The following is a 25,078-nucleotide window of genomic DNA, read 5'->3' on the forward strand; positions in this document are numbered from 1 at the left end:
AACCCAGATTCGTCACTTAGGCCATGATGTTTAACCTACATCTGTTCTATGCCCGCTGCGACCGGCGCCATTGTTCGTTTTAGCCACAAAATGACAAGGTCACGAACATTTCAGTTAGAGATATATCTCGCTAGCAATCAAATATTCGAATTGACGAGCAGCAGGTTTTCGTTATTTAGACAACTCGCTGGTCAACTAGTCACTATTTACGCTTAAATCATTTCTCCACCATGCTCGCGCACTGTCCTGCTTTCAATGGTTTCTGAAGACACTGTGTGAGGCTTGACTGTATATGCCAATGGCTACAGATAGTGAATTTGTCCAGACATTGAGGCAATGTATGCTTCCGGATGGACCCCTAGAAGACATTATCAATGAATTTGTAGCCGAGATTGAAGAGCGGCTCCGCGAAAGCGATGTATCTATGCTGCCAAGCGGGGTGGTTAGGCAGAACAGGCCTGGCGGCGCACACACCGGAGAGAAATATCTAGCAATTGACTTCGGCGGAAGTTCCGTAAAGCTAGGGTTCGTCTCTGCCAGTGAGTTGAGCGTGAGCTGGGTGAGGACGCGTGCTGTGACAAAACGGCAGGTTGATTTGCAATTCTTCGACACTGTCGTAAGCTGGATTTGCGATCAAGTTGGAGAATACATTGAAGAGAATGCGATAGAGTCTGACGCTCAATTTGTTCTCGGGACGACATTCAGCTTTCCATTGAATGAGCGCGGCGAGATAATGACCGTAGGAAAAGGCTACACATTGACCGAGGAGGTAACCGGTCTGAGCGTCACAACTATATTGGAACACAGTTTCTGCAGAGTGCTTGAGAAACGCGCTCTGCGGTTCCAGGTGCAAGTGCGCGGTGTCATCAACGACAGCGCGGCGGTTTTTCTTGCTAATCAAGCGAGAAACGAGGCCGGCGACGTATCGCTCATCCTGGGGACAGGCATAAATGCCTGCTTTTCGTTAGCGAACGCGGAGTTGCCAGAAGCGAAACAACGCGCGGGCGCCGCAGACGATGCACGAGTACTGGTCAACTCCGAGATAGGGTTTTTGGGCGCGCAATACGTGAAGATGACGCAATTCGACCCTTATGGCGAGGTCCCCTTTATGCCGCTCGAGTACGTTTCGAGTGGGAAGTGGCTGCCGTTGGCACTGGAAAAAGTGCTTCGATACTATGGGGTTTTACCGGACTCGCTGGAGGGTCTTGAGTTCGATGGGAAACTGGTCTGTGCCATCCTGAGTGGCGCCACGGAGAGTATTTTGGGAGCCGAAAGGCAAAAACAGACGGAGGAGGTCTGCAGAGTGCTCGTAGAGAGAGCGGCGATTTACACGTCGTGTGCATTACTCGCCGTCCTTCAACTCGCTGGGCATGACCGAAAAGCGGCCGGGAGTCGCGTGGAGGTGGGCTTCGCGGGGTCGTTTCTACAACATTGCGCTGCGTACCGGGCACGAATCGAGGAGCTGAGTGGAGGCGTAATTGAACTAATATACCTTGAGCACAGCAACTTGCTGGGCGCCTTCATGCATAGCTGCGAGGAGGCACGTGCGGAGTTAGCGACGGGCGTGGACGCGGGGAAGCCGCTCACGTGACTACCAGAGTAATTACAAGAACTATAGTAATAATAATAATACTAATAAACATCGTCATTGGCAAAACAGTACATACTAATGATACGAGTCCCAAACACTTGGGTTAAAAAAGTCAATGCGCCAGGATTCACTTGTGGTCCTTGACGACTGCGGCGCTGGTGACGCTCAGGACGTGCTCCAGGCCCTCCGGGTGGTCAACGTCTTCCGCGCCCGACACGTAGGAGCGCACGCTCGTGATGGCGGGCATGGCGCCCTCCTCGGCTTCCAGGGCGCGTCTCTCGGCGCGCTCCAGCTCCATTGTCTTGTCCAGGCTCCAGTAGCGCCACAGGAACACAAACGCCATGAACGCCCCCAGGCCGGCCAGCACGCCGAAGGGGATCACCAGGTGTGGGTCGACCAGCGAGGGCGTGACAATCTCGCCCAGCGCCGCGGACAGCGCGCTCGTGAACAGGAACAACGCCATCACGAAACTCTTCATGTGCGCTGGCGAGCGCTCGAACGCGATCTCGTAACCCGTGGTCATCGCCAGACACTCACTCAGCCCGGTCAGCGCGTACTCCACGGCCACCACCCACATGGACACGGGCGACACGCCCTTGTCACACTCGGTCGCGTAGCGCCCGCAGGGACTGGTATTGTAGATCACGGTCTGGATGATCGCGCCGACCGCGCTCGCGAGCGCCGCGATCATGAACCCGCAGAAGATCCGGTACACGGGCTTGAAGTTCCACCGCATCTTGCGCAGCACCGGATACAGCACGTGGTCCAGCACGGGCATGAACACGATGATGCACAGCGGGTTGAAGTTGCTGATGAGGTCATTGGGCACGCCGTTGGAAGTGAGCGACGCGGTCTGCGAGTTCATGATCGACCCTATCCCGCCGTCGTTGATGTTGTAGATCACGTAGTACAGGAAGATCGCGCTGGCGCTCAGCGTCACACGCGTGTCCTGCACCAGCGACTCCGCGTAGAACCCGCCCGCGCCCTTGCGCCGCCACCCGGCGCGGCCGGCCTGCCGCAGCCGCGAGGGCCGCGCGTAGTTCCAGAAGTCCCCGCTACGGTACCGGCGCCACCACCCGCGTTCGAAACACACGCGCAGCACTTTGCAACAGTCCGCTAGCATCGACCGCCCAGAGGGAGGCTCGTCGCGCAGGTAGCGGCCCAGAACCAGCAGCACCGCGGGCATGATCAGATACAGGATTAGTGGGATCAGAAACGCGAGCCAATACCCGATGTCGCGCGCCGCGTAGCTGGTTGCCACGGACAAAAAGCTGCCGATGTTGATACTCCAGTAAAACGTCATAGTCATGCGCTGCAGACTGGCGTCGCGGTCCACGAGAACGCGCTCGCCCGACGCCAGCGTCCTGACCACGTCGGTCTCGTGCGGGTACTGCGATAGAAGCGTGGGCAGCAGTACAGGCTTGACGAACGACGTGGCGATGGCCAGCGTGATGATCCCAATGACGCAAGGCGCCAGCGCCGCCTGCCCGTTGCCGAGCACGGGAGGCAGCGCGCCAATGATGAATATCACGTGCGATATGATGCCCACAAACACGCCGATCCACAGCATCCGCATCCGGCTCCAGTACCGGTCTGCGATGTACCCTGTGACCAGTGGGAAACAGTACGCGAGGAAAGTCAGCAGCAGGTTGAGCGCCGTTGCGGTCTGTAGGCCCATGCCCAGCGCGCCCGCGGTGGCCGAGTCGCCCGCGGCGCCGTGCGCGGGCGCACCAGCGCCGTTACCGCCGGCGGGCAGCGGCTGCTGGATGAAGTTGTTCAGACGGTCGCCGGTACCGTAGTACGACGCACGCTCGGAGAACTCGATCAGACAGATGAAGTAGACGTACCACTTGGGGTGCTCGAGCACGCGGCGCAGCGTGGTGCGCTCGTGCTCCGTGGGCTCCGGCAGCGACAGCGGCGTGCCGGACCCGCCTTCGGAGTAGGTGTCAGTCTCGAGGACCGCGACCTGCGATTTCTCGACACTGGAGAGCTTCTCGTGGTCGGACATTGCGATGCGTGGAGAAGGGTGAGGATTCTGCTGCTACAATCGACTACACTGCGCTGCGGCGCGCCGGTTTATATAAAGTGCGCGGTGTCGCTGGCGTGCTGCTGTCTGCGGTGTGGTAGACTCCTATCGATAAACGATAAAGACACTGATCGCTATGTCCATCGTGCCACCACGCTCCCCAGCGATTCTCTCTCGCCTGCCTGCAGATTTCCCCCACTTATCTCCCGCCCCGCCACACCTTATTCGCACTACCCGCAACGAGAAGCGGCTGATATCGTGACACAAACCACCTGCGCCAATGTGTCAAAAGAAGAGCCACGCGGTTGTGGCGCGAATGCGCCGTGAATCTGTGCCGTGCGCGCCGGCAAAGCCGGCATAGCCGGCCACGCCTTTCCTGTGTGCGGCGCTTTCGATAGTGTGAAATGCGGTTGGCGCATTTGAGTTCGAAACCGAGAATGTGATACCAGGCGGCTGCGCTGAAAGGTGATCTGTGGTAGTCACGGCGACGGACGTTGACGTCGAACGTTCCTGCCAAGCTTGCCTCGGCCCATGGAGACTGCGCAGGCCAAGCAATTATCTTATCGCGAACGGCGCCGCGCGCGCGTGCGGCAGCGTGCGGCGCTGCATGACAGATAGCTGCAGTTATGTAAGCAGACGGGCCTGGGCCATGCCTGCTTACGTGGCGGGCGCGGGCGCGGGCAGTGCAAGGAGCTCGGGGAGAGGCCACTTACGTCTGTGTCACGTGCGCCACATGTCCCACACGCGGGTATTTGCGCGCGAAGTACTCGGCCCACGCGACCACGCGCGCGCGTTCTTCTGTGGCCAGCCCGCTCAGGTCCGCGCTACAGGGCTCGCGCAGGCCGCGCATGCTCCAGATGCTGTAGGCAAAGGCGCGCGAGCAGTCACGCCCCACGAAACGGTGGTATGCGCCGCGTGGGCCGTAGAGGCGCGCGCTGCGCGTCACGTCGAAGACCTGGCCGTCGACAGCGACCAGCAGCGGCGCGCCGTCGGCGCCCGTGTAGCGCGACAGGTCCGCGGGCGAGAACGTCAGGGGAAGCGAGTACGGGCGCCAGAATTCGGAGAGCGCGGGCGGGGCCGAGGGCGCAGAAGCACGTGCGCGCCACGTGGCGACCACGTGCCATGTGGCGGAGCCCGTGGCCAGACGGCCTACCGCGAGCACGGCGAGCGCCAGGCCGCACAGCATGCGCGCGATGTCGAGCCACGTGAAGCGGGAGCGCGCGGTCGCGCCGTCGCTGGTGCTTCGGCCGCGGCCGGGCCCGGCGGCCGGGCTGCGGTGTCTCGTAGATCTCCTGCGGAGCATCGTGTCTCTGTGTGTATGTGTGTGTGGTGCTGCTCCTGGCGGAGTGGCTGCGCGGCGGGCGTGGGTGCGGACGCTGAAATAGTACGCGGGCGGCGCGCGAGTCACGCGGAGTCGCGTGATGCATCGGGCTGATATCACGTCACACGGAACCACATGAATCCACGTGACACCACCACGTGGTGCGCTCCTGCTTGCGCCGCGCGCACGCGCGTTGCTTTTACAGGGCGTTGCGAACGGTTGCCGCCGTGCGTGGCGACCGCGAGTGCAGGCTTCTCCAGGTTTCAGAAAAGCGCATTATTAAAGCCTCGGACGCACTCCTAACGGTGCACACAGACTGTCGAGCCGTGGTCCTGTCTCGCGAGTTCCAGCGGCGGTCCCTCCCATTCCAATCGTCTCCGTCCCCACCGCTCCCGTGCTCTCGTACCCAAACCAAGACATGAGGGCCTTTAAGGCCAGACACCGCAGCAGCAGGCGCAAATCTGGGCTGTCGCGTCAGATTTCCAGTGTCGAGGCGGCGCGCGGCGACGGCGCGCAGCGAGCGCGCGAGGCACCCGCTGCAGCGGCGCCCGCGACCGCGGGCGCAGTAGCGACGGCCCCGCCACCGCCTGCGCCGCCCAAGCTGCTGCTCGACAAGCTCACGAGTTTCTCGCTGTTCCAAGACGCGCCCCCATCGTTCTTTGCGCAGATCGCGCACACACTCAAGCTGGTCACGCACCACTCGCAGGAGTACATTATAAAGGCCGGCGAGCCCGCCAAGGCGATGTACTGGATCCTGCGTGGGTCGGTCAACGTGACGTCGCCCGACGGCGAGACCGTGCACGCGCAGCTGCTCGAGGGCGCGTACTTCGGCGAAATCGGCATTCTGTTCAACCGCCCGCGCACGGCGACCATCGTCGCCAACACGCGGGTGCTGCTGGGCGTGCTGACCGCAGAGAACCTCAACCAGGTGCTGCCGGACTTTCCGACCGTCGAGCGTCAGATCCGCGACGAGGCCCAGGAGCGCCTGGCCATGCAGGACAAGAAGATCAAAAGCGGCGTCGCGAGCCTGCTCACAGCCAGCGTCGCGTGGAGCGGCGGCACCGGCACCGGCGGAAGCCAAAGCCACAGCGATGGTGTGTCTCCGGGCGCCCCGTCATCGCACCCGACTCCGCCGCCGCCGCCGCTGCTGGACGACTCCATTTCCATCCGCCAGTTTCTGCAAAGCCTGCCGCTCTTCTCCACGCTGCCGCCCGAGGTCCCGCACCGGCTCGCGCTGTGCGTCGAGTTCAAACAGACCCAACCATACGAATACATCTTCCGCTCGGGCGAAGAGGGCTCTTCAGTCTACTTCATTGTTAGCGGCGAGGTCGAGGTCCTGACCAAGGATCCCAACGACCAGCAGGAAAAAGTGCTGGCGCGTGTCGGCCCGGGCCAGATCTTCGGCGAGTGTGAGATCTTCTGCACCCTAGGTGGAGACCTCTCGCACCACGTGCGTTTCGCAGATGTTCGCTCTGTGTCTTCGTGCACGCTTCTCGTCCTGCCGGGCGAGACGCTGAACCGCTTTTGCCATGAGTTTTCACAGATCGGGCCTAAGCTCAGGATGGCCGCCGAGGGCCGCAAGGCAGAGCTGTTCACGCCCTTGCTCCACGAAAGTGCCTGCCGGAAGCGCCGTGCTTCTGACGACACGCTCTCGGCTCCGCCTAGCAAGGAGAGCACTCCCGTTTCCGACCTTCAGCCTAGCAACGGCACAATTAGCACTACGCCCTTCTCGTCTCTCTCGTTCAACCCAAAGTTCTCGTTCAATCCCGCGCCTTCGCGCCCGGCACCTGTCTCCGTACCCTCACGGGCAACTTCTCCCGCCGCATGCCCAGATGAACCCCTGGAGCTTCACGTTCCGCCCATGAACTCCGTTACCTCAAGCGTTTCATTTAAAATCCAGCATCCCGCGCCTCTTCACTATATGTCACACCGGAAGCGCGCCAGGCTCTCTAGCATAGGACAAGGGCCCAATAGGCGCAAGTCCTCGGTTTTGAGCGTGGGCCCTCTTCCAGATCGCCTCTTGCTAAGATGCTTCCAGTTCCTAAGTCTCCCAGAGCTTATGAAACTGCGGCTTGTTTGCAGGCGCTGGCGGCAGCTTCTCTACGTTGCTCCCGGTCTGTTTGAAGTCTTGGATTTGACTTCCTGGAGCAACTCCATAGACGACAAGTCGCTTATAGAGATTACGAACTTCGTAGGCTCGCGGCCTAAAGTCATTGACGTCTCAAGGTGCTTTCACGTTACCGACGAGGGATTCTCGTACATGATCAATGAAATTGGCATAAATGGCCAGTTGAAAGTAGTGAAAATGCAAAGTTGCTGGGAGATAAGCGCAATGGCCATCATGGATATAGCCGCGCCATCCATTGGCAGTTCGATTGAAGAAATTGACCTTACAAATTGCAGAAAGGTTAAGGACGATGTTGTACAGCGACTACTGGGTTGTATCGAGCCGACTGCCGGAAATCCGCGCTCCAAAGACGACTTCAATAGCTGGATATATCCATTGGATGAACCGATTCCCGGCATGGAGGCACTAGACTCTCCTGCGAACCGGCATGGCAGCGTTGGCTGCCCTAACCTGAAGAAACTTTCCCTGCGCTATTGCAAGTCTTTAACAGATTCGACTCTTCACCACATCGCGCTTCGTACCCGCCAGACCCTAACAACGCTGGACCTCACCCGCTGCACAGGACTAACTGACGTTGGGTTTTCTTACTGGGGCTACCAAAATTTTGCAAACCTAGAAAAGCTGGTGTTGAGTGAGTGTACCTTTTTGACTGACAACTCCATCAGGTGGATTGCGAATTGCGCTCCCCGTCTCAGGGAACTCTATCTCTCTTTCTGTTGTTCACTAAAGGACACTGCTTTAGAGTTTTTATGGCTGGGCTGCCCAGGGCTAGAAATATTAGACCTGAGCTTCTGCGGGAGGGCAGTGAGCGATATTTCGCTTTTAGGTTTATCGATGCATTTGAGAAAGCTACAACGCATTTCGCTTAAAGGCTGTTTGAGGGTCACAAGGTCTGGACTTGATTCGCTGCTATGCGGATTCACATCCCTAACCTATATCGACATATCTCAATGCAAGAATGCGCATATGTACCAAGGTGGAATAGAGGCAGTGAAGTTTGAGCCAACAGCCGGGTCTAGAAGTGTATTTTTGACCATGGAGGACAATAAGGATAGGTGTGTTGAAGTTGTTATTTAAGCCTGTTGCTGGCTCCACAGTTGAAGCAGCAAGGCAAGGGGGACTACGGATTAAAAAGGTGTGCCATTTTAAGATCAGATTTTATAAAAAAAAAGTGTAACATTAATATATTTTGCTCAAAGTGGTTTATTTCGCCTTTCAGTAGACGGAGATGTAGTTGTTGACCCTCTCTCTTTGGTTTTGCGCAATGCACTCGGCTATCCACGTAATGTTTCTCACCTCCTGCTCTTTAGATTTCATCCACGCCCATATAGTACTGAGGGTAAACTGCTGCGTGAAGGCATCTCTGCACAGCTCCATTTCCATTTTGTAGAAATGGTCCTCTAGGTTGCCAGTCTCAAAAATTCCACGGTACTCGTAGACGTTCTCGACAATGGATCTCACAGCTTCGAAGTCGGAACCGTTGGAGGCAAGCTGTTCAGTACCCACGGGGTAGAGTTTACCAAAGGTTGGGAGTAGGTCGCGCTTCATGTCTGGGTTGATCAAGTCTCCACTTTGCAAGGAGTTCAACGAGATGTTGATAGCTCTTCTGTCCGCCTCAAAACTCAAAAACGTTTGCAGAACCTCGCGAGCGGGCTCCTCGATCTCAGTCGACACGAACTCGTAGAAATCAGAAAGGTACGCTTTGTAGAGCTTGTTTCTAATAATTTCGATGTTCACATCGTCCAGCTCGTCAGCCGCGTCGAAGCAGTCGCGGAAGTAAGGCGCCAAAGGCGTGTCGACAAGGACAGTCTCGTATAGAGACTCTAAGTCCGTGGCCACGGTCAACGTGGGCAAGGTATCGAACCAGCCGAGCGGATGACAACGAGGTAAGATTTCAGCCTTGTCGCGGTCGTGAATAGTTCCTGTAATCATGAGCGCAACATTGTCGATCATGTAGCCGTACGTGATGTAGTCAAGGAACTTCTTGGTGACGGAGCTGGACTGGTCGCGGATGTACTGAAACTCCTCGTAAAGCTTTGCAGAGGCCTTGTCCTGGATGATGGACGTCGTTAGTGCGTCCGAGGCCACAGAGGACAAGAAGTTTCCGTAGTCGGTTGACGAGAGTTGGAGCTTCAAGTCCTCCAGCGTGTCGCATTGCGTCAGGTTGATGTACTGGTTCCCGGTCAGCAGACCATTTCTGTAGCCGCGGACCACACCCTCGATGAACCCGTTATCCACGTTGAAGAAAACTCCTTCCATTGCAGAGGTCTATTGTCTTGGTCAAAGATGAACCTGGAAAGCTCGAAACAAGGTTTGGAAGTACAAGTTTCTTACTGAACAGATTGTATACGCAATGAGATGCGGTAAACAACTAACAGAAAAACGAATCAGTCCCTCACTAACTCAGTGTCAGCGAATGAATCAGATAGTCCGAGAACCGTCTGTCCTATATTTTATTCGATATATATTTCTTGATACAGAACCCTATAAGGTGGTGAGCTCGTTGCGGGTGATGCAAGGAAACGGAAAAAAAGAGTACATTTAGGAATACGCATCACGTGAAAGTGCTATCAGGTGAGGACCGAGATAATACGATCGTGAGTACGCAATCGAGTTCGTCTACGCATTTTTAGAACATCGTCAATGGGCATCATCGCGCCTTCAAAAAACGCTGCGATGCCCAGGGTAGTTGGAGTGCCATTTGTGCATTGTATGGATAAGTAAGTTAGTGTATTTTAGGATCTACGGTCCGTTCTTGCTGCTAATTAGATGTTTTCGACCAGCTAATGGTCAAGACCTTCCTTGCAAAATTAGCCCAAAAATGCCCTACCAAATAATTATTGAAAGATAATCGCTCCGGGAGGGACAAGGCCTCGACCCAACAGGCGAACATGCCTCTCTAAGAGAGAAAGATTCACGCAAAGTTTGTTTCAGTCCTCGCTGAGCCTTAATTAAAGGGAACATGTCCACGATAGCATTACAAACGAACAGTAAAGTGTCAGATGTTGATGTTGCTAACGCCGCGATCACCTATTCTGTGCGCTTAGAGTCCGAGCTAGGCCAACAGTTAAAGCAGGTGATCACACGGCTTCATTCCGTGCTCGCCATTTATCTTTTGTAACGGAGTTTAATGCGATCTAGGCTTGGCGACGCAAATTAGAATTCGCTTGCATTGACTCCGTGGAACATGCGCTATTCAAGTCTCAGCGGCTAACATACAAAAGCCCTATATCTTGTAGAAGTACGCTGATTTTGGTGCACAGGGCGCTATTGAAAGTGCGGGAGCGGGAAAATGTGCCAGAAGGTGAAATTACTGGATTTCTTCCTAAACTTTAAAATATCTGCCGTTGCTCGAGCCTGAGCTGCAACGCATCAAACATTTGTAGAAGTCATGATTGAGTTACTTCTGTCAACAGCATAATCCAGAATCACTATCAAGAAATAGCCAATAAAGGCCCCTGCCCACACCTCGATTGGCAGCTTACCGAAAGCAATCGTCCGATCGTTCTTTTGCGTACTTCCTCCCGGCTGGCAGCGTCTAGTGATATTTCAAGGGTTTTATAGCTCTTTTTTACGCAAGGAAAACAATTTGCAGAGTGCCCCGGTAAAATAAACGGTAGAGTCTTCCATATAAAGTACTAAGATGTTGAATTTAGTCAAATCGGTGCGAAGTGATCTTCAGTAAGAATTCGTTCACGAAGCCGAGAGCAGCATACGAGCCTCTCAAAACTGACACGCCCCACAAGTGAGTTTCACCAAGGACATCAATTGCTGAAGAGTGTAGGGGTGCTTGCTTCCACCTAGCGGATTCCTGTCAAGCATTGTGTGACTTTGAGGAGATAGCGTTCTCTGATCAGCATGGGACTCGCATGCACTAAAAAACAAGGAACTGAACATGGAACAGACTATAAGCCTAGAGACAGCTCAGGCTCTTCTAGAAGGTCTCAAGACGATCACAGGATTTATAGCCCATCTTGTCCACTTTTTCCCATAAGCGCTAATCGCAGAAATTTAGGCTTTCTCGTATTTAGTGCCAACAAGGTTTAACACACTTCTTCTCGGATACCAACATCTGAAAGGTGGCCCAATTCGTCAGGGATGGACGCTCTCGAAATACTACTAGATGGAGTCCCTGTTTCCCCAACACGTGTGCAGGACGCGCGGGAGTTTTTGAGCCAGGCTCTCCAGAGCAAGGACGCGTATGAAGCATACTTTTCATCACAGCCGGTACCGGGGAGTATCGTCGAGGACATCGCAGAGGTTGACGCCGAAATAGCTAAGATTGAGAGGGAGCTTAAAGGAATATTGTTAGAAAACAAAGCAGAGATCTGTGATGCGCTTGTTGGTGAGCCCATTGAGCCACAGCTGTCTATAATGCTCTCCGAGATTGACAAGCTCTGGGAGTTGGAAAAGGACGAGCCTATCGAGGAGCAGGATCCGGCTCTGTCCGTGCTCGACGAGCCTCAAGCAGAGCAGTCAGAGGACGCTTTTCATACTGCCCTGCATAAACTCAGGCTCGATGCTGCTAGTAAGAGCGAAACCCCTACAGACGATAACTTAGCGCTTGTATTATCAAATTTAACCAGAATCAACGAGCTCCTCGAGCTACCTGCTTTAACATCTACTTGTATCAAGACAGGACACTACCAAGAGGCTCTGCTTTGTCACTCGCACGCACGCAAGCTCACGAGCAAATTCCCTAACGTTGACACAGTACGTCAGATTGCAGATTCTATATCACAGGAAATTACCACTACCATGATGCAGGGCTTGGTTAAGATGTTAGGCCACAACCTCAGTGCCAACCCCATGAAAAAAATACTCACATTCTTATCTTCCATACCGCCTTTTTCATCAAGCCCGCAGACCCTGATACAGGTGTTTTTAGTCATGCGACACAAATTCGTGTGCACCGAGATGGCTTCTTTCCAGGTTTTGGAGACTGCAAACGACACAATGCGTGAGCTACTAGTGAAGCGCAAAATCGAAGCATTCCGTGAGCACGTCTACAGCGCTTTGTCCGTCGTACCCTCTATGTTCGACGCACCTACTCAAATGGTCACCATTCCATTGCTGGGCTCCCCAAAGAAAGAGTTAAAGACCTGTCCTTTAATGCTCCAGTTTGTTGAGTCATGTTGCGACGCGCTTCTGAAGGAATTATCCCCACATATCGAGTTACTGTCAGATTCTGTATGCCTCCAGCTGGTGTATTGTTCATTCAGGCTCGCTGATTGTAATGCCAACTACCACCATCTGTTCATAGACAAAATCCAGGAGGCAGGTTTGTACACCACAGCCCAATTAACGACAGCTATGGACAAGAGACGAGAACTGGCTAGTAAGTACTACTAATCATCCATTTTGGAACCCAAGTCTGTTCAAAAAAATAGCTAAGTGTCTGGGATTAGCATACGGATATTGTCAACATGTTTGGCAGGTGTATAGAACATTAAGAACCTTGCTTCTATTAGGCTTCGGCGTGTCAGCAGTGTCATCGGGGTTATCAAAAATAGAGAGGATTCTATAGTTTTTTACGGTTTTCGGCTTCTTGCATATTTTGACCTAAAAAAATGTACCCCTGCGAAGAATGCTTAGCGACAAATACAACAGCGACGGTTCTTCAAGGATACTCACTGTTAGTCAATTGTGCAAAAATAGAGGTCTTGCCGCGAGACTAGGCTCTGTAAACATGCCCAACAATGCCACACTACCGGTGGACTCAAATTTAGAGTCCAAAGAAGCCAAAGTCGGGGGGAAACTCGCTGAGAAAGCCTATGCGGACATGCCCAGTGTCAACAAAAGCGTGACTGGCAGCGGCAGCGTCAAACAGAGACGTTCCACATCCTCTTATCCTGGATCTAACAAAGACATCCTCGTCGCTTCTAATGCCCCGGGCGTCATGAAGCTACCCCCACCAAATGCGAACGGAACGGTGGGGCCAGCCCCCCTTGAGATTACTGATCCCAAAGAAGCGAAACATCTTACTCCTAGGGAAAAAAACCTGCACGAGACTAGTATCGACAAATCAGCCTATGAACAACAGCAAAGGACTATCGAAACACTGAGCGAAAACTTAGCCGTTGACAAGCCTGAAATGCTTTATCCTTGGGGATCTACTGGTGCATTCTACGGGAGTAAGAACGGACCCGCGAGCGCGGATTCTAATGTTGTCAAGGCCTACATTACAGAGAGATTTTACAATGATATCTACTACAACATGGCCGGCATCATTGGGACTTGTTTCTTTTCTTGGTTGCTAGCCCATTGGGGGTTTTCTTGGTGGTCTTTGGGTTTTGTATTTTTCTGCACAGCTTCTGTTTATCGTTCCGAGTTTCGCCGTTTTAATAGAAACATTAGAGATGATCTTACGAGGATCACCGTGGAAGAAACACTAAGTGACAGAACAGAATCGACATTATGGCTAAACTCTTTTCTCTCGAAGTTCTGGGTTATTTATATGCCAGTTTTATCCCAGCAGGTCAAAGACATTGCTAACCCTCAGCTGGCGGGTGTAGCTCCAGGCTATGGTATTGACGCGATCTCCTTGGATGAATTTACATTGGGCACGAAATCTCCCACGATTGACGGGATCAAGTCTTATACGAAGAAAGGGAAGGACACTGTGGAAATGGACTGGGTTTTTTCTTTCACTCCAAATGATGTCTCCGATATGACCCGAAAGGAAGCCAAAGAAAAGATCAACCCCAAGATTGCACTCGGTGTTACGGTTGGTAAGGGATTTGTTTCAAAATCTTTGCCTGTCTTGGTGGAAGACATTAACTGTAAGGGAAGACTGCGTATAACCATTAAGTTTGGTCCCGCATTCCCAAATATCAAAATTGTTCAGCTTTCCCTTCTGGAGCCACCTTTCATTGACTTCGCTTTGAAGCCTGTAGGCGGTGACACTCTTGGATTGGATATTATGTCGTTCTTGCCTGGGTTGAAGACTTTTGTTAAGACAATGATTAATTCAAATGTTGGCCCAATGCTTTACAACCCTCACCATTTGGACATTGACGTTGAGGAGATAATGGCTGCCCAATCTCAAGATGCCATAGGTGTTGTTGCTGTTACTATCCACTCAGCAGACGATTTGAAAGGCTCTGACTTTATAGGCAACACAGTTGACCCCTACGTCACTCTGACTGCAGAAAAGGGCAACATTGGGGAAACTACGATCCGTACCTCTGTCAAGTCTGACGTCAAGTCTCCACGCTGGAACGAAACCAAGTACGTCCTAGTGAACACTTTGGAACAGAAACTATATTTCACTTGTTATGACTTCAATGATATCCGAAAGGACACTGTTATTGGCAAAGTCGAGTTAGAGCTTAACGGCCTTTTCCAAAATCCTACTTTAGAGAATAAAACTTCGAAAATCACGTCCGGCGGCCGTTCGAGAGGGACCCTGAACTATGATGTTCATTGGCTACCAGTTGTTAATAAGGAAGAACAGGAAGCCCGGGAGGCTAATGAGGGTGCTCCAGAAAGAGCTGAAGAGGAAGATAATGCCGAAACAAACCAGTCTGCGTCCGATGTTGGTATCTTGAAAGCCACCTTGCACAAGATCACAAACTTGAAGCATGCAACTGCTGTGCAAGGCGCTTTGAGTCCAAGTGCCGAGCTGTTTGTTGATGGTAAGTCTGTTATGCACTTTAGAACTTTGAGGCGCATCAACGAGCCTTCTTGGGAGCAAAGTATTGAGGTTTTGGTTCCCTCAAAAAAGAATTCGACACTGCTTTTGAAAGTCTACGACCAAGGAATTGCTGGAAGGGAAGAGCTGTGCAAATACTCAACTTCAATGGAAGATGTCCTGAGCATGGCTGATGCTGGCCAGTCTGTTTTACAGGCCTCTCCCCAGGGTCGGATTTATATGTCTGCTGCTTGGAAGCCTGTGGTAATGACGGGATCATTTGCACCCGCAAATTCTGTTCGTGACCCTATAGGTGTCGCTAGACTTCACATCCAGGACGCACTAGTCGACGAGAACTTATCTGGAGTTGGTGACATTGATCCATACATTACCGTGTCGTTGAATAAGAGAATAACGCACAGAACACACTACTTCTCTGACAATCGTGAGCCTAATTTCAACGCTGTTGTTTATATTCCAGTTACATCTGAGAAGCAAACGATAGTTGTTGATGTGATTGATTACCAAAAGGTCGGAAAAGACAGGCCAATAGGTTCATACTCAATTCCGGTATCGAAGCTGCTTGAGAAAAAGACCGACTCTGGCGTAATTGGTCAGAGTGATGAGCCGCCTTCGCAATGCAGATTGCTAGGAAAGAATATGAAGCTGACAAAGAGTTACATCAACATCGCAATGTCTCTGTTACCAGTGACGCAAGTTTACTCCCCTGATGAGCTAGGAAAGGTCGAACAGCTAGAAGCAAAAATCCAGGAACGTAAGGAAAAGTTTGCTAAGGATCAAGAAGAACTGAAGAAGAAGATGGAGAAGGACCCTGATTTGTACGAAGTTGTTGAGATTGACGTGGATGACGAAGATGAAAAGGCTTTGAAGAAGAAAGAGAAGAGATCGGTCACCGAATTGCTCAAAGAAAACTCTGGTGTTTTGAGTTTCCAGATTTTGAGAGGCAAACTCTCCAAGCATTCTGCGCATTTGCAGGTTCTGTTTGATGACCTTGCATGCCCTGCATCTACGTCCATGAAGTCTAGAAAAGGCGAAGCAATTCCAGATAGCGGGTCCTGCTTTATTCGTGACTTAAAGCACAGCCGTATCACCTTCAGACTGACGAAAAAGTTTGAGCCCAAAGAACTATCAGATGTATTAAGCGAGGCCTCCTATCCCACCTCCGAGTTGCTAAAGAAGGGGCTTGAGAAACCAACCGTTGTTGAATTTGAGGGATCGAAAATTGAAGTCCACTTCCTATACACACCTGCTTCCGTGGAGTTGCCACCTAGCGAGTCTATCGAGGATACCGGTATCATGAAGCTGAAAGTAATCTCTGCCGACGGGTTACCTTCGCATGACAGAAACAACAAATCGGACCCTTATGTTGCCATCAACGTGGATGGATCGGAAGTTCAAAAAACAGAAGTTATTAAGAAAACATTGTCTCCGGTATGGAACGAGGAACTTGAAATCCCAGTCCCATCAAGATCTAGGTCAAAAGTTGTGGTGGAAGTTTACGACTGGGACAGAACTGGTTCCAATGATTTGCTGTGCTCTACTGTCCTTGACACCAAAATACTTGTGCCTGAAAAAACAAAAGACATGGACTTGAAGTTAGAAAAACAAGGGACTATTAAATTGGCTGCTACCTTTATACCCGAGTACTTGTTCCCAACTCTAGATCCTGTTAAGGGCGGCTTGGCTTCTCGTCCACTAAAGGCTATAGGTGGCGTTGCCAACCTAGGTGTTGGTGTGGCAGGTGCTGGTATCGGCGCCGCGCAAAATGTGGCAGGTGCTGGCCTTGGAGCAGCGCAAAATGTCGCTGGCGCGGGCTTTGGAGGAATACAGAAAGGTGGTCGTTTCCTAAAGAGCTTTGGCACCAAAAAGTCCAAGAAGGATGCCAAAGACTCAAAGATGGATGAAGAAGAGGGCGAAGAGGGTGCTGGCTCCGATCAGCAAGCCAGGGAAAACGAGAATAGGTCTTTGGCCCCTAAGCTGTCCGCCGACTACGACGTCACAAAACCTAACACTAGCTACGCTAAAGTCGAATCCTACCACCCAGCCCCAGCGGTCGCATCAAAAAACGGAGACGGGTCGAGTGTGGTTGGCGCACCTGGCCCCATTCACCAGCGCTCAGCTTCTACGGCCAGCAGTTTTGCTCGTACTCTGGCGCCAAACGGTACCTACAAAGGTAAAGTGACTTTGGTGGGCGCCGAAAACATGGGCAAGGCTTTGCAGGTTCGCTTCTCGCTTGCACAAGGTGGTAAAATCAAGCACATGTATCGTACGGAGAACAAGAAATCAAACTCCGAAGGGTGGGTTGATTTTGGAGAGTCTTGTGAATTCAAGGCTTCACCAGAGGCTAACCTAGTATTTGGGGGTGTCACTGTACACCGCTTCGGCAAGGATACCGAGCTAGGTGTTGCTCAGATTAACCTAGGTGACCCTCAGATCCAACAAGAAGGCCAGATTTCGGTAAGGCTAGGCCGCGGACACCTCATCTTAAAGATTGATTACGGCAACGATGAGGATGTGCCTCCGGTACCTTCAATTCCATCGGAATACAAGAACTAGTTCGTACATACGTCAACTTTTTGTAATATTGAGCGTGTATGTATATCAAAGTTCTTTGCGGTTAAAGTAGCAGCATGCTTCTGTAGGGACCGTGGTCATCACGATACCATTAAAAAGCCTTGAGAATGTGCTGTGAAAATCATATGTAATTCTTAGTAAGTGACTGCGAACCCATACATCCAAGTTTTGGAAGAAAATTTAATGACTGAAAAATATTTCGAGTGCCTCGAGAGTTTTACCAATGATCCTTCTGAAGGAACAGTAGTCTCTCGCAGCGCCCGTGGCAGAGCCCTCGCAGCCCAGTCGCACCGGAAGCTCGACCAATCCTCCTGCCTAGCGCCCTCCATCGTGCTTGGGTCCGGGCGGAGCTCCTGCCTAGCGCTCGGTGGCAGGCTCCTAGCGCTGCCTACCCAACCACTACCTCCCGGTGGACACTCACTGTCCGTCGGCCGCGATGCCTGTACTACGATGCTGCAATACTCTGTTGGAAAAAAGATGGAAGTTGACGATACTGGACTCTACAGGATAGCATAGACAAGCGAAACATCAAACGAAATGAGTGCCCAAAAAGTATGTCAAATGAGTGAGAAATAAGCAAGATGTGTTATGGAAGTGCTGAGAAACCTAGATCAGAGCTGTGGTGGGAATTCAGGGGCAGGTATTGTATCCGGCTGGAGAAGCTACGGTTTGCAGACAAGTTAATCGTTAACGCCACGGCCTTTTGGCAAAGTTACAAGTGTGCTGTACATGTAACCTAGAACCCCCGATCTCCTGCGTTCGAGCGCTTCCGATACTGATAGCTGCCACCGAGCGAGTTTACTAACAAATATTCAGGTTCCAAAGTGGTATCCAGCTGAAGACGTTCCAGTTGCAAAGCAGTCCAGAAAGGCCCTGCGTCCTCAGAAGTTGCGCGCTTCTCTGGTTCCAGGTACCGTTTTGATCTTGTTGGCCGGTCGTTTCAGAGGCAAGAGAGTTGTCTACTTGAAGCACTTGGAGGACAACACCTTGTTGGTCTCCGGTCCATTCAAGGTCAACGGTGTTCCATTGAGAAGAGTCAACGCTCGTTACGTCATTGCCACATCCACCAAAATCGCCTTGGAGGGTGTCGACGTTGAGAAGTACAACGTCGCTTACTTCGCCAGAGAAAAGGTTACCAGAAAGCAAAAGGCTGAGGCTGGTTTCTTCGGCGAGCAGGCCAAGAAGGAGATCCAGTCCGAGCGTGTCGAGGACCAAAAGGTTGTTGACAAGGCTTTGTTGGCTCAGATCAAGAAGACCCCATTGTTGAAGCAGTACTTGGCTTCCTCTTTCTCCTTGAAGAGCGGTGACAAGCCACACTTGTTGAAATTCTAAATTGATTCCTGTAAGATGGGTCCTCCTTTTTTTACGTACTTCTCTGTTTAGGGTTTCCACCTAAAGTGTATACAAATCTAATTTCACATCAAGTTTATCAATTGGCATAAAGCTGCGCTAGCGTTGCCCATATTCAGGTAAAGTCTACGAAGCACCTATAAGCCTCGTGAATTGTTTGGGCCTTGCTTTCGTGAGTAGAACGTTGTAATCGGTAGTCTCCTCCGGCAAGAATCTCACCGTACGTGACTACAAGAGGTTTTTGAAGTCGTTGAAGTAAATAAAATGCACAGACACGTGTTAGGACGTACAAGATATGTGCCTTTGGGCTGGCTTCTCGCGCTCCTATGATTCGTCAGCTTCGACTGGGGCATACTCAAGCCCACAAACTTAAAATTAATCCAACAATATGTTTAATACTCCTTGAACAACCACAGAACCAGGCAGGAGATAAGCTGAAAGGGTCATATACAAATGCAAGCAATTCTCATTCAACAAAGTGGTTTCGTGGTCTAGTCGGTTATGGCATCTGCTTAACACGCAGAACGTCCCCAGTTCGATCCTGGGCGAAATCAATTTTTTGCCGTTTTCGCTCGCTACTTATCTTATCTGAAACAATCTGTACAGTAGAGAGACCTACTGAATAGGAACCATGGCATACTACTTGGTGAGATCCACTGTTAAGTTCAGTTTTCACAGATCTTGGTATTTTTCCCTTTATACGCAGAAGTTAGTCTCCAAATCTGTGTGCGCACCAACAACGTATCAAGTTTACCACCCTTGCAAGAAGAAAGATTGGTGTCCCGGCACAGCGTGTAAACATTTCACAGGCTGCTAGTAAAACATACTTTATGACTTTCGGCGCTTATTACACCATAATGAATGCTCTTCGCGGGGCACGTAATTTCGAGAAACATAATTACTAAAAAGAAATTACTACAAAAGCCTTTAAAAAAATTTCAGTAGTATAGAAAGAACCAGCGATGAGCTTCAGAGTTTTGCCTCCGAAAAAGGAGTTCTCATAACTAAAGTACCGCGTGATGTCTGAATTACTACCTCTAGCTACTTACAACTTGAAGGTTGAGCCTTACACCCCCACGCCTGCCATTGATGTCACTGTGCCAGTGACCGTTAGAATCACCTTGGCTGCTGTGGACCCAGAGGCAGTGGACAAGGAAAACAAGCCTTCCACTTTGAGAATTATCAAGAGAAACCCAGACTTCGACGACGACGAGGATGACATTCTAGGTGGCGACTTCGACGAAGACGAGCTGGACAACGAGGAATCCGACGAGGAAGAGGCGCAGGAGGAGGAGAAGCCCGCCAAGAAATCCAAGGGCAAGTCTAAGAAACAGCAGAAGAAGGAGCAGGAAGAAGAAGAGGAGGAGTCCGAGGGATCTATCGAGGAAGAGGAGGCCGAGCTAGACGATGAGTTCCAAGAGTACGTTGTGCTGACTCTGTCGCCTAAGGTTCAATTCCAGCAGACCCTAGACTTGGTAATTGCACCTGAAGAGGAGGTTCAGTTTGTCCTCACTGGTTCATACCCAATCCACTTGACTGGTAACTACGTCAAGCACCCATTCGACCAGCCACAGTACGGAGACGACGACTCTGAGGAGGAAGACTCTGAGGAATACGACAGTGAGGAGTACGATCTGACCCCAGACGAGGACGAGCTGCTAGATGACTTGGAGGACGTCAGTGACGTCGAGAGCCGCATCGAGGAGCTAGTTCAGCAAGACGAGCAGAAGAACAAGAACAAAAACAAGAACAAGAAAAGAAAGCAAGACGAAAAAGAAGACGGTGACGAAGAGAAGGCGCCTGAGCAGCCTAAAGAGACCAAGAAGACCAAGAAGGAGGAGCCAAAGAAGGACAAGAAGGAGAAAAAGGTCGAGTTCAAGAAGAACCTAGAAGAGGGTCCTTCCAAGAAGGCCGCCAAGGAGGCTGCCAAGGAGACCAAGCCAAAGACACAAGCACTAGAGGGCGGCATCATTGTCGAGGACCGCGTCGTTGGCCAGGGTAAAACCGCAAAGAGGGGATCCAAGGTCGGCATGAGATACATCGGTAAGCTCAAGAACGGCAAGGTCTTCGACAAGAACACCAGCGGTAAGCCTTTCAACTTCAACTTGGGCCGTGGCGAAGTTATCAAGGGATGGGACATCGGTGTCGCCGGCATGGCTGTTGGCGGCGAACGTAGAATTGTTATCCCAGCTCCATACGCATACGGCAAGCAAGCCCTACCAGGCATTCCAGCCAACTCGGAGTTGACCTTTGACGTCAAGCTGGTTTCTATGAAATAAGCCTGCATCGGTGCTCATATATATAACTCTATACTGTGACATAGTTAATTGTTTTTCGCCAGGGAAGAACGCGGTGGCCTTCCGGATACTACCATAATCTGTGGCCTACCACGATGCCGAAAGATAGAATTTAGCCCTAGAAGAAACATTACGCTGAAGCCGCCTAGTGTGGGTCGTGCAGAGGCAGGGGTGTCACCCCGCCAGATATTCAAGTTCGCCAATAAGCCATCGAGATTAGAACAATGCAGCTTTACCGGTTGATATCGGCGGAATTAGCACATGCATATCTCATCGGGCCCTTCCTGTAGCACCTATATATATATTAATCACTGACCACGACATGGAACTAAAATATCATATCTCGTACCTAAGCCTCCGATATCCCCCTTCCTTGCACACCCACGTTTATCTCTATCGGTCGTGGCAAAGAAAAGCCCGACGTTTCAAGCTCTAGACCGAAATATTCTAAGCCCGAGCGATTATTTCACTGGGTTATATCGCTGCCATTTAGCGTCCAGAAGCCGAAATAAGTCTTTTCTTCCGGGCTAATTCTAGAAGTCAGCTAGCCGCCGATCCCTGAGCAGACCCTCAGAAGTCACAGGTTTTGCGCAAGCTCATAATTGAGAGCTCAGTTCCTTTGAGTACAGTCCCTGACATTCTCGTCAAATATCAGGCGTCGCAGGGGCCAAACAAAGCCGTAAACACCGCAGGGCCCAAAGGCACCAGAGAAGGAAGCGTCAACCGTTTCTTCCATATCACTGGAAACGAATCACATAGCTTTCCATCACGTTATCGGCTGATTCAACGTCCCTCGTACAGTGAGTGGTAAAATATTTTGGTGAATATAGAGCCATCACCGGAACGAAATTTTCAGGTAGGTACGGTAAAATATCAAAATTTTACATTTCTCGACCCTAAGAGGCATATAAGTGAAGTGAGATCTGCAAACTCAGGGCAATTGATTTCGGTGTGCTCTATTGCGTTTGTGTGAATCGACCAAAGTCCATGCCTTTACTTTTCCGGCAGTTCAAGTCGCTTGCGAAGCCCTTCGCTTACATATCGAAGCTCTCAGCAAGACAACCCATTCATGTTATTCTGATTACAATCTCCCTGGCGGCTGTCGCATACTTGTCGGTGGTTCGCAGCTACTTCAATGGGTGGCAGCTGGACACCAAAAGCATTTTCGCGGGTAACAGTGACGCCGATCAGTTGCAAGACGAATGCATTCACTATCTGCACGCAGGTGATGCAGGCGCGTGGACAAAGCTGAGCGGCGAAGAAGTCGCTTCTGCTGTGTTCTCCGAGCACTACTATCTTACGCAACTGGACTTCAAGTCGCACAACCGCACCCTCAGCCTACCCGAGCTGGATAACGTTGTGGTTGAGAGCAATGGCACCAAGTTCGTTCTCCAGGAGAACCTGACGCTACCCAAAGTGCTGCATTCCAAGGACGGTACCACCTGGACACTGAGACCTCACCGCTTCAGACTCTACGACATCAAAAATGGTATCATCTCAACAATCAGCACTTTGCTTGGGAAAATTCAGGATGCTGAGATGTTTGACGTATTCATTATCGGTACTGCTTATGTTGCAATGCTGTACACTGTTGCAGGTCTCTTTCTCGAGATGAGAAAGAAAACCGAGTCGAAATTCTGGATTGCACTGGCCGCCATTGTCGGTTCCACGAGTGCACTATGCCTCGGACTGTACACTAGTCAAGTACTGTTGGAGCTGCCTGTCACCGCTTTGAGTTTGATCGAAGGTATCCCCTTCGTTGTCGTCATTGTGGGCTTCAATCACAAAATTAGATTGGCGTCTTACCTCCTCAATTACTTAAAGAAGTACGGCTTTTCTCAAAAGTATGACGCTTCTGAGCTAGTCTTCCACGCTATGTGCGAAGAAGGCGCTCGCTTGCTACAAGACCATTTATTATGCATAGTCGCCTTCCTAGGGTGCTCTCTCTACGCTCACGACCTCACAGCGCTTAGAAACTTTTGCATTTTGGCTTCATTGGTTCTTTTCTATGATTTGATCTTGACCTGCACATACTACGCTTCCGTACTGGCTCTAAAGCTTGAAATTAACATTATTCACCGTTCTACAATCATCAAGGAGACCCTCGAGGAAGATGGTGTTATTAAGAGCACCGCGGAGTCTGTATCTGTTGCTGAAACCCAATCGAAAGCTTCCATTCTCACTTCAAACACCAGTGTCATTCTACTGAAACTGCTCGTCGTTATCGGCTTCATAAGCTTCAACTTCTACAGCTTTGGTGCGAGATGGACATACCAGACGTTTTCAGCATTATACTCAAAGCCATCAGACCCTGTTCTACCAGACTTCATTTCAGGTAGCTTAGGAAAGAGCGGTTCGAGTAGTGTACTGATATCCTTGGTACCTGCACAGTACTACCAGCCAATGAAGGTATACTTTCAAGTCGAAGATTTGATCTTGTCTACTCTGCGTTATGTGAGTGTGTCCATCCGTGACAGATTTATCAGTAAACTTGTACTGTTTGCTCTAGTTGTGAGTGCGTCCATCAATATCTATTTATTGAACGCTGGAAGAATCCACACGGAGTTTACCGCTAAACAACTGCAGAAACTCAACAAAAAAAAATCATCTGCTGCCTCCAAACAACACGCTACCGAAAAAACTAACGGTAAGTCTGTAGCCCCTGCCCCAAAGAAACCTATTTCCCCTCCTTTGACATCTAAGTCATCATCCGAAGAAGAAAGCGAGAGCGACCTAGATGAGAAAACTGTGCGCCCTCTAGAGACCCTAGCAGAAATCATGAAGTCTGGGGGAGTCAAGAGCATGAACAACAGAGAAGTTGCTTCCCTAGTCGTCGGAGGCAAGTTGCCACTGTATGCATTGGAAAAGCAACTGGGTGACACAACGCGCGCTGTTGTCGTTCGTCGTCGCGCATTGGCTAGACTTGCTGACGCTCCTGTACTTGAAACCGACCGTTTGCCATACAGACACTATGATTACGACCGCGTTTTGGGAGCTTGTTGTGAAAACGTTATTGGTTATATGCCTCTCCCAGTAGGTGTCATCGGTCCCCTAGTCATAGACGGCGTTCCCTACCACATCCCAATGGCTACCACCGAAGGTTGCTTGGTAGCCTCCGCAATGCGTGGATGCAAGGCTATCAACGCTGGTGGTGGTGCCACTACCGTTCTAACTAAAGATGGTATGACTAGAGGCCCATGTGTCAGGTTCCCAACACTGGCAAGAGCTGGCGCTTGCAAGATCTGGCTTGACTCTGAAGAAGGTCAAAATAGGGTCAAGAAGGCTTTCAACTCCACGTCCCGTTTTGCCCGCTTGCAGCACTGTCAGACCGCCTTAGCAGGCGACTTGTTGTTTATTCGTTTCAGGACTACTACTGGTGATGCTATGGGCATGAACATGATTTCCAAGGGTGTCGAATTCTCCTTGAAGCAAATGGTTGAAGAATTCGGCTGGGACGACATGTCAATTGTTTCCGTGTCAGGCAACTACTGTACAGACAAGAAGCCAGCGGCAATTAACTGGATCGAAGGTCGTGGTAAGAGTGTTGTTGCCGAAGCTATCATTCCTGGTGACGTGGTGCGCAAGGTTTTGAAGAGCGATGTCAAGGCTTTAGTTGAACTGAACATTTCCAAGAATCTGATTGGATCAGCCATGGCTGGCTCTGTCGGTGGTTTCAACGCCCACGCTGCCAATTTGCTAACTGCTGTTTATTTGGCCCTGGGACAGGACCCTGCGCAGAACGTGGAGAGTTCTAACTGTATCACGTTGATGAACGAGGTCAACGGCGATCTTAAGATCTCTGTGTCCATGCCTTCGATCGAGGTGGGCACTATCGGTGGCGGTACCATTCTGGAGCCCCAGTCTGCCATGTTAGACCTGCTAGGTGTCCGCGGACCACATCCTACGGCTCCCGGAGACAACGCACGCCAACTGGCTAAGGTTGTGGCTTGCGCGGTTCTTGCCGGTGAACTTTCTCTGTGTTCCGCGCTGGCCGCCGGCCACTTGGTGCAGAGTCACATGATTCTAAACCGTGGAAAAAGCACGCCAGCGACCCCGGCAACCCCGGCGACCCCTCAAGAGGGCGTCAAGCGCCTCAAAGAGGGCGCCGTCAATTGCATCAAATCGTAATATTAGCAT

The 25,078-nt window shown here is 51.2% G+C and overlaps 11 protein-coding genes and 1 non-coding gene across 12 annotated transcripts; 9 read left to right on the top strand and 3 right to left on the bottom strand.

The window, feature by feature from the left end:
• Window positions 1–292: 292 nt before the first annotated feature.
• On the top strand, window positions 293–1,591 carry NGK1 (hexokinase; the record flags this gene model as incomplete). Its single annotated transcript, XM_002553380.1, has 1 exon — window positions 293–1,591. One exon carries the CDS (start codon window positions 293–295, stop codon window positions 1,589–1,591), a length of 1,299 nt encoding a protein of 432 aa, XP_002553426.1.
• A 127-nt stretch (window positions 1,592–1,718) lies between these two features.
• On the bottom strand, window positions 1,719–3,599 carry PTR2 (Ptr2p; the record flags this gene model as incomplete). The annotated part of the gene is made up of 1 exon (XM_002553381.1): window positions 1,719–3,599. One exon carries the CDS (start codon window positions 3,597–3,599, stop codon window positions 1,719–1,721), a length of 1,881 nt encoding a protein of 626 aa, XP_002553427.1.
• Window positions 3,600–4,326: 727 nt separating this feature from the next.
• Window positions 4,327–4,920, bottom strand: KLTH0D16566g (cytochrome b5-like heme/steroid binding domain-containing protein; the record flags this gene model as incomplete). Its single annotated transcript, XM_002553382.1, has 1 exon — window positions 4,327–4,920. The coding sequence occupies one exon, from the start codon at window positions 4,918–4,920 to the stop codon at window positions 4,327–4,329; it is 594 nt and encodes a 197-aa protein (XP_002553428.1).
• Window positions 4,921–5,356: 436 nt separating this feature from the next.
• On the top strand, window positions 5,357–8,143 carry KLTH0D16588g (KLTH0D16588p; the record flags this gene model as incomplete). Its single annotated transcript, XM_002553383.1, has 1 exon — window positions 5,357–8,143. One exon carries the CDS (start codon window positions 5,357–5,359, stop codon window positions 8,141–8,143), a length of 2,787 nt encoding a protein of 928 aa, XP_002553429.1.
• A 138-nt stretch (window positions 8,144–8,281) lies between these two features.
• Window positions 8,282–9,325, bottom strand: VMA6 (H(+)-transporting V0 sector ATPase subunit d; the record flags this gene model as incomplete). Its single annotated transcript, XM_002553384.1, has 1 exon — window positions 8,282–9,325. The coding sequence occupies one exon, from the start codon at window positions 9,323–9,325 to the stop codon at window positions 8,282–8,284; it is 1,044 nt and encodes a 347-aa protein (XP_002553430.1).
• A 1,839-nt stretch (window positions 9,326–11,164) lies between these two features.
• Window positions 11,165–12,418, top strand: COG8 (Golgi transport complex subunit COG8; the record flags this gene model as incomplete). Its single annotated transcript, XM_002553385.1, has 1 exon — window positions 11,165–12,418. The coding sequence occupies one exon, from the start codon at window positions 11,165–11,167 to the stop codon at window positions 12,416–12,418; it is 1,254 nt and encodes a 417-aa protein (XP_002553431.1).
• Window positions 12,419–12,653: 235 nt separating this feature from the next.
• TCB3 (Tcb3p) lies at window positions 12,654–17,276 on the top strand (the record flags this gene model as incomplete). Its single annotated transcript, XM_002553386.1, has 1 exon — window positions 12,654–17,276. The coding sequence occupies one exon, from the start codon at window positions 12,654–12,656 to the stop codon at window positions 17,274–17,276; it is 4,623 nt and encodes a 1,540-aa protein (XP_002553432.1).
• A 201-nt stretch (window positions 17,277–17,477) lies between these two features.
• Window positions 17,478–17,810, top strand: KLTH0D16676g (KLTH0D16676p; the record flags this gene model as incomplete). Its single annotated transcript, XM_002553387.1, has 1 exon — window positions 17,478–17,810. One exon carries the CDS (start codon window positions 17,478–17,480, stop codon window positions 17,808–17,810), a length of 333 nt encoding a protein of 110 aa, XP_002553433.1.
• A 21-nt stretch (window positions 17,811–17,831) lies between these two features.
• Window positions 17,832–18,626, top strand: RPL6A (60S ribosomal protein eL6; the record flags this gene model as incomplete). The annotated part of the gene is made up of 2 exons (XM_002553388.1): window positions 17,832–17,846; window positions 18,111–18,626. 2 exons carry the CDS (start codon window positions 17,832–17,834, stop codon window positions 18,624–18,626), a joined length of 531 nt encoding a protein of 176 aa, XP_002553434.1.
• A 498-nt stretch (window positions 18,627–19,124) lies between these two features.
• On the top strand, window positions 19,125–19,198 carry KLTH0D16742r. The gene has a single exon. It is a non-coding gene; the product is annotated as a tRNA-Val (tRNA).
• A 465-nt stretch (window positions 19,199–19,663) lies between these two features.
• Window positions 19,664–20,923, top strand: FPR3 (peptidylprolyl isomerase FPR3; the record flags this gene model as incomplete). Its single annotated transcript, XM_002553389.1, has 1 exon — window positions 19,664–20,923. One exon carries the CDS (start codon window positions 19,664–19,666, stop codon window positions 20,921–20,923), a length of 1,260 nt encoding a protein of 419 aa, XP_002553435.1.
• Window positions 20,924–21,928: 1,005 nt separating this feature from the next.
• HMG1 (hydroxymethylglutaryl-CoA reductase (NADPH) HMG1) lies at window positions 21,929–25,069 on the top strand (the record flags this gene model as incomplete). The annotated part of the gene is made up of 1 exon (XM_002553390.1): window positions 21,929–25,069. The coding sequence occupies one exon, from the start codon at window positions 21,929–21,931 to the stop codon at window positions 25,067–25,069; it is 3,141 nt and encodes a 1,046-aa protein (XP_002553436.1).
• Between the last annotated feature and the right edge of the window lie 9 nt (window positions 25,070–25,078).

This window comes from Lachancea thermotolerans, assembly GCF_000142805.1.
Source record: "Lachancea thermotolerans CBS 6340 chromosome D complete sequence".
Classification (NCBI taxonomy): Eukaryota; Fungi; Ascomycota; class Saccharomycetes; order Saccharomycetales; family Saccharomycetaceae; genus Lachancea; species Lachancea thermotolerans.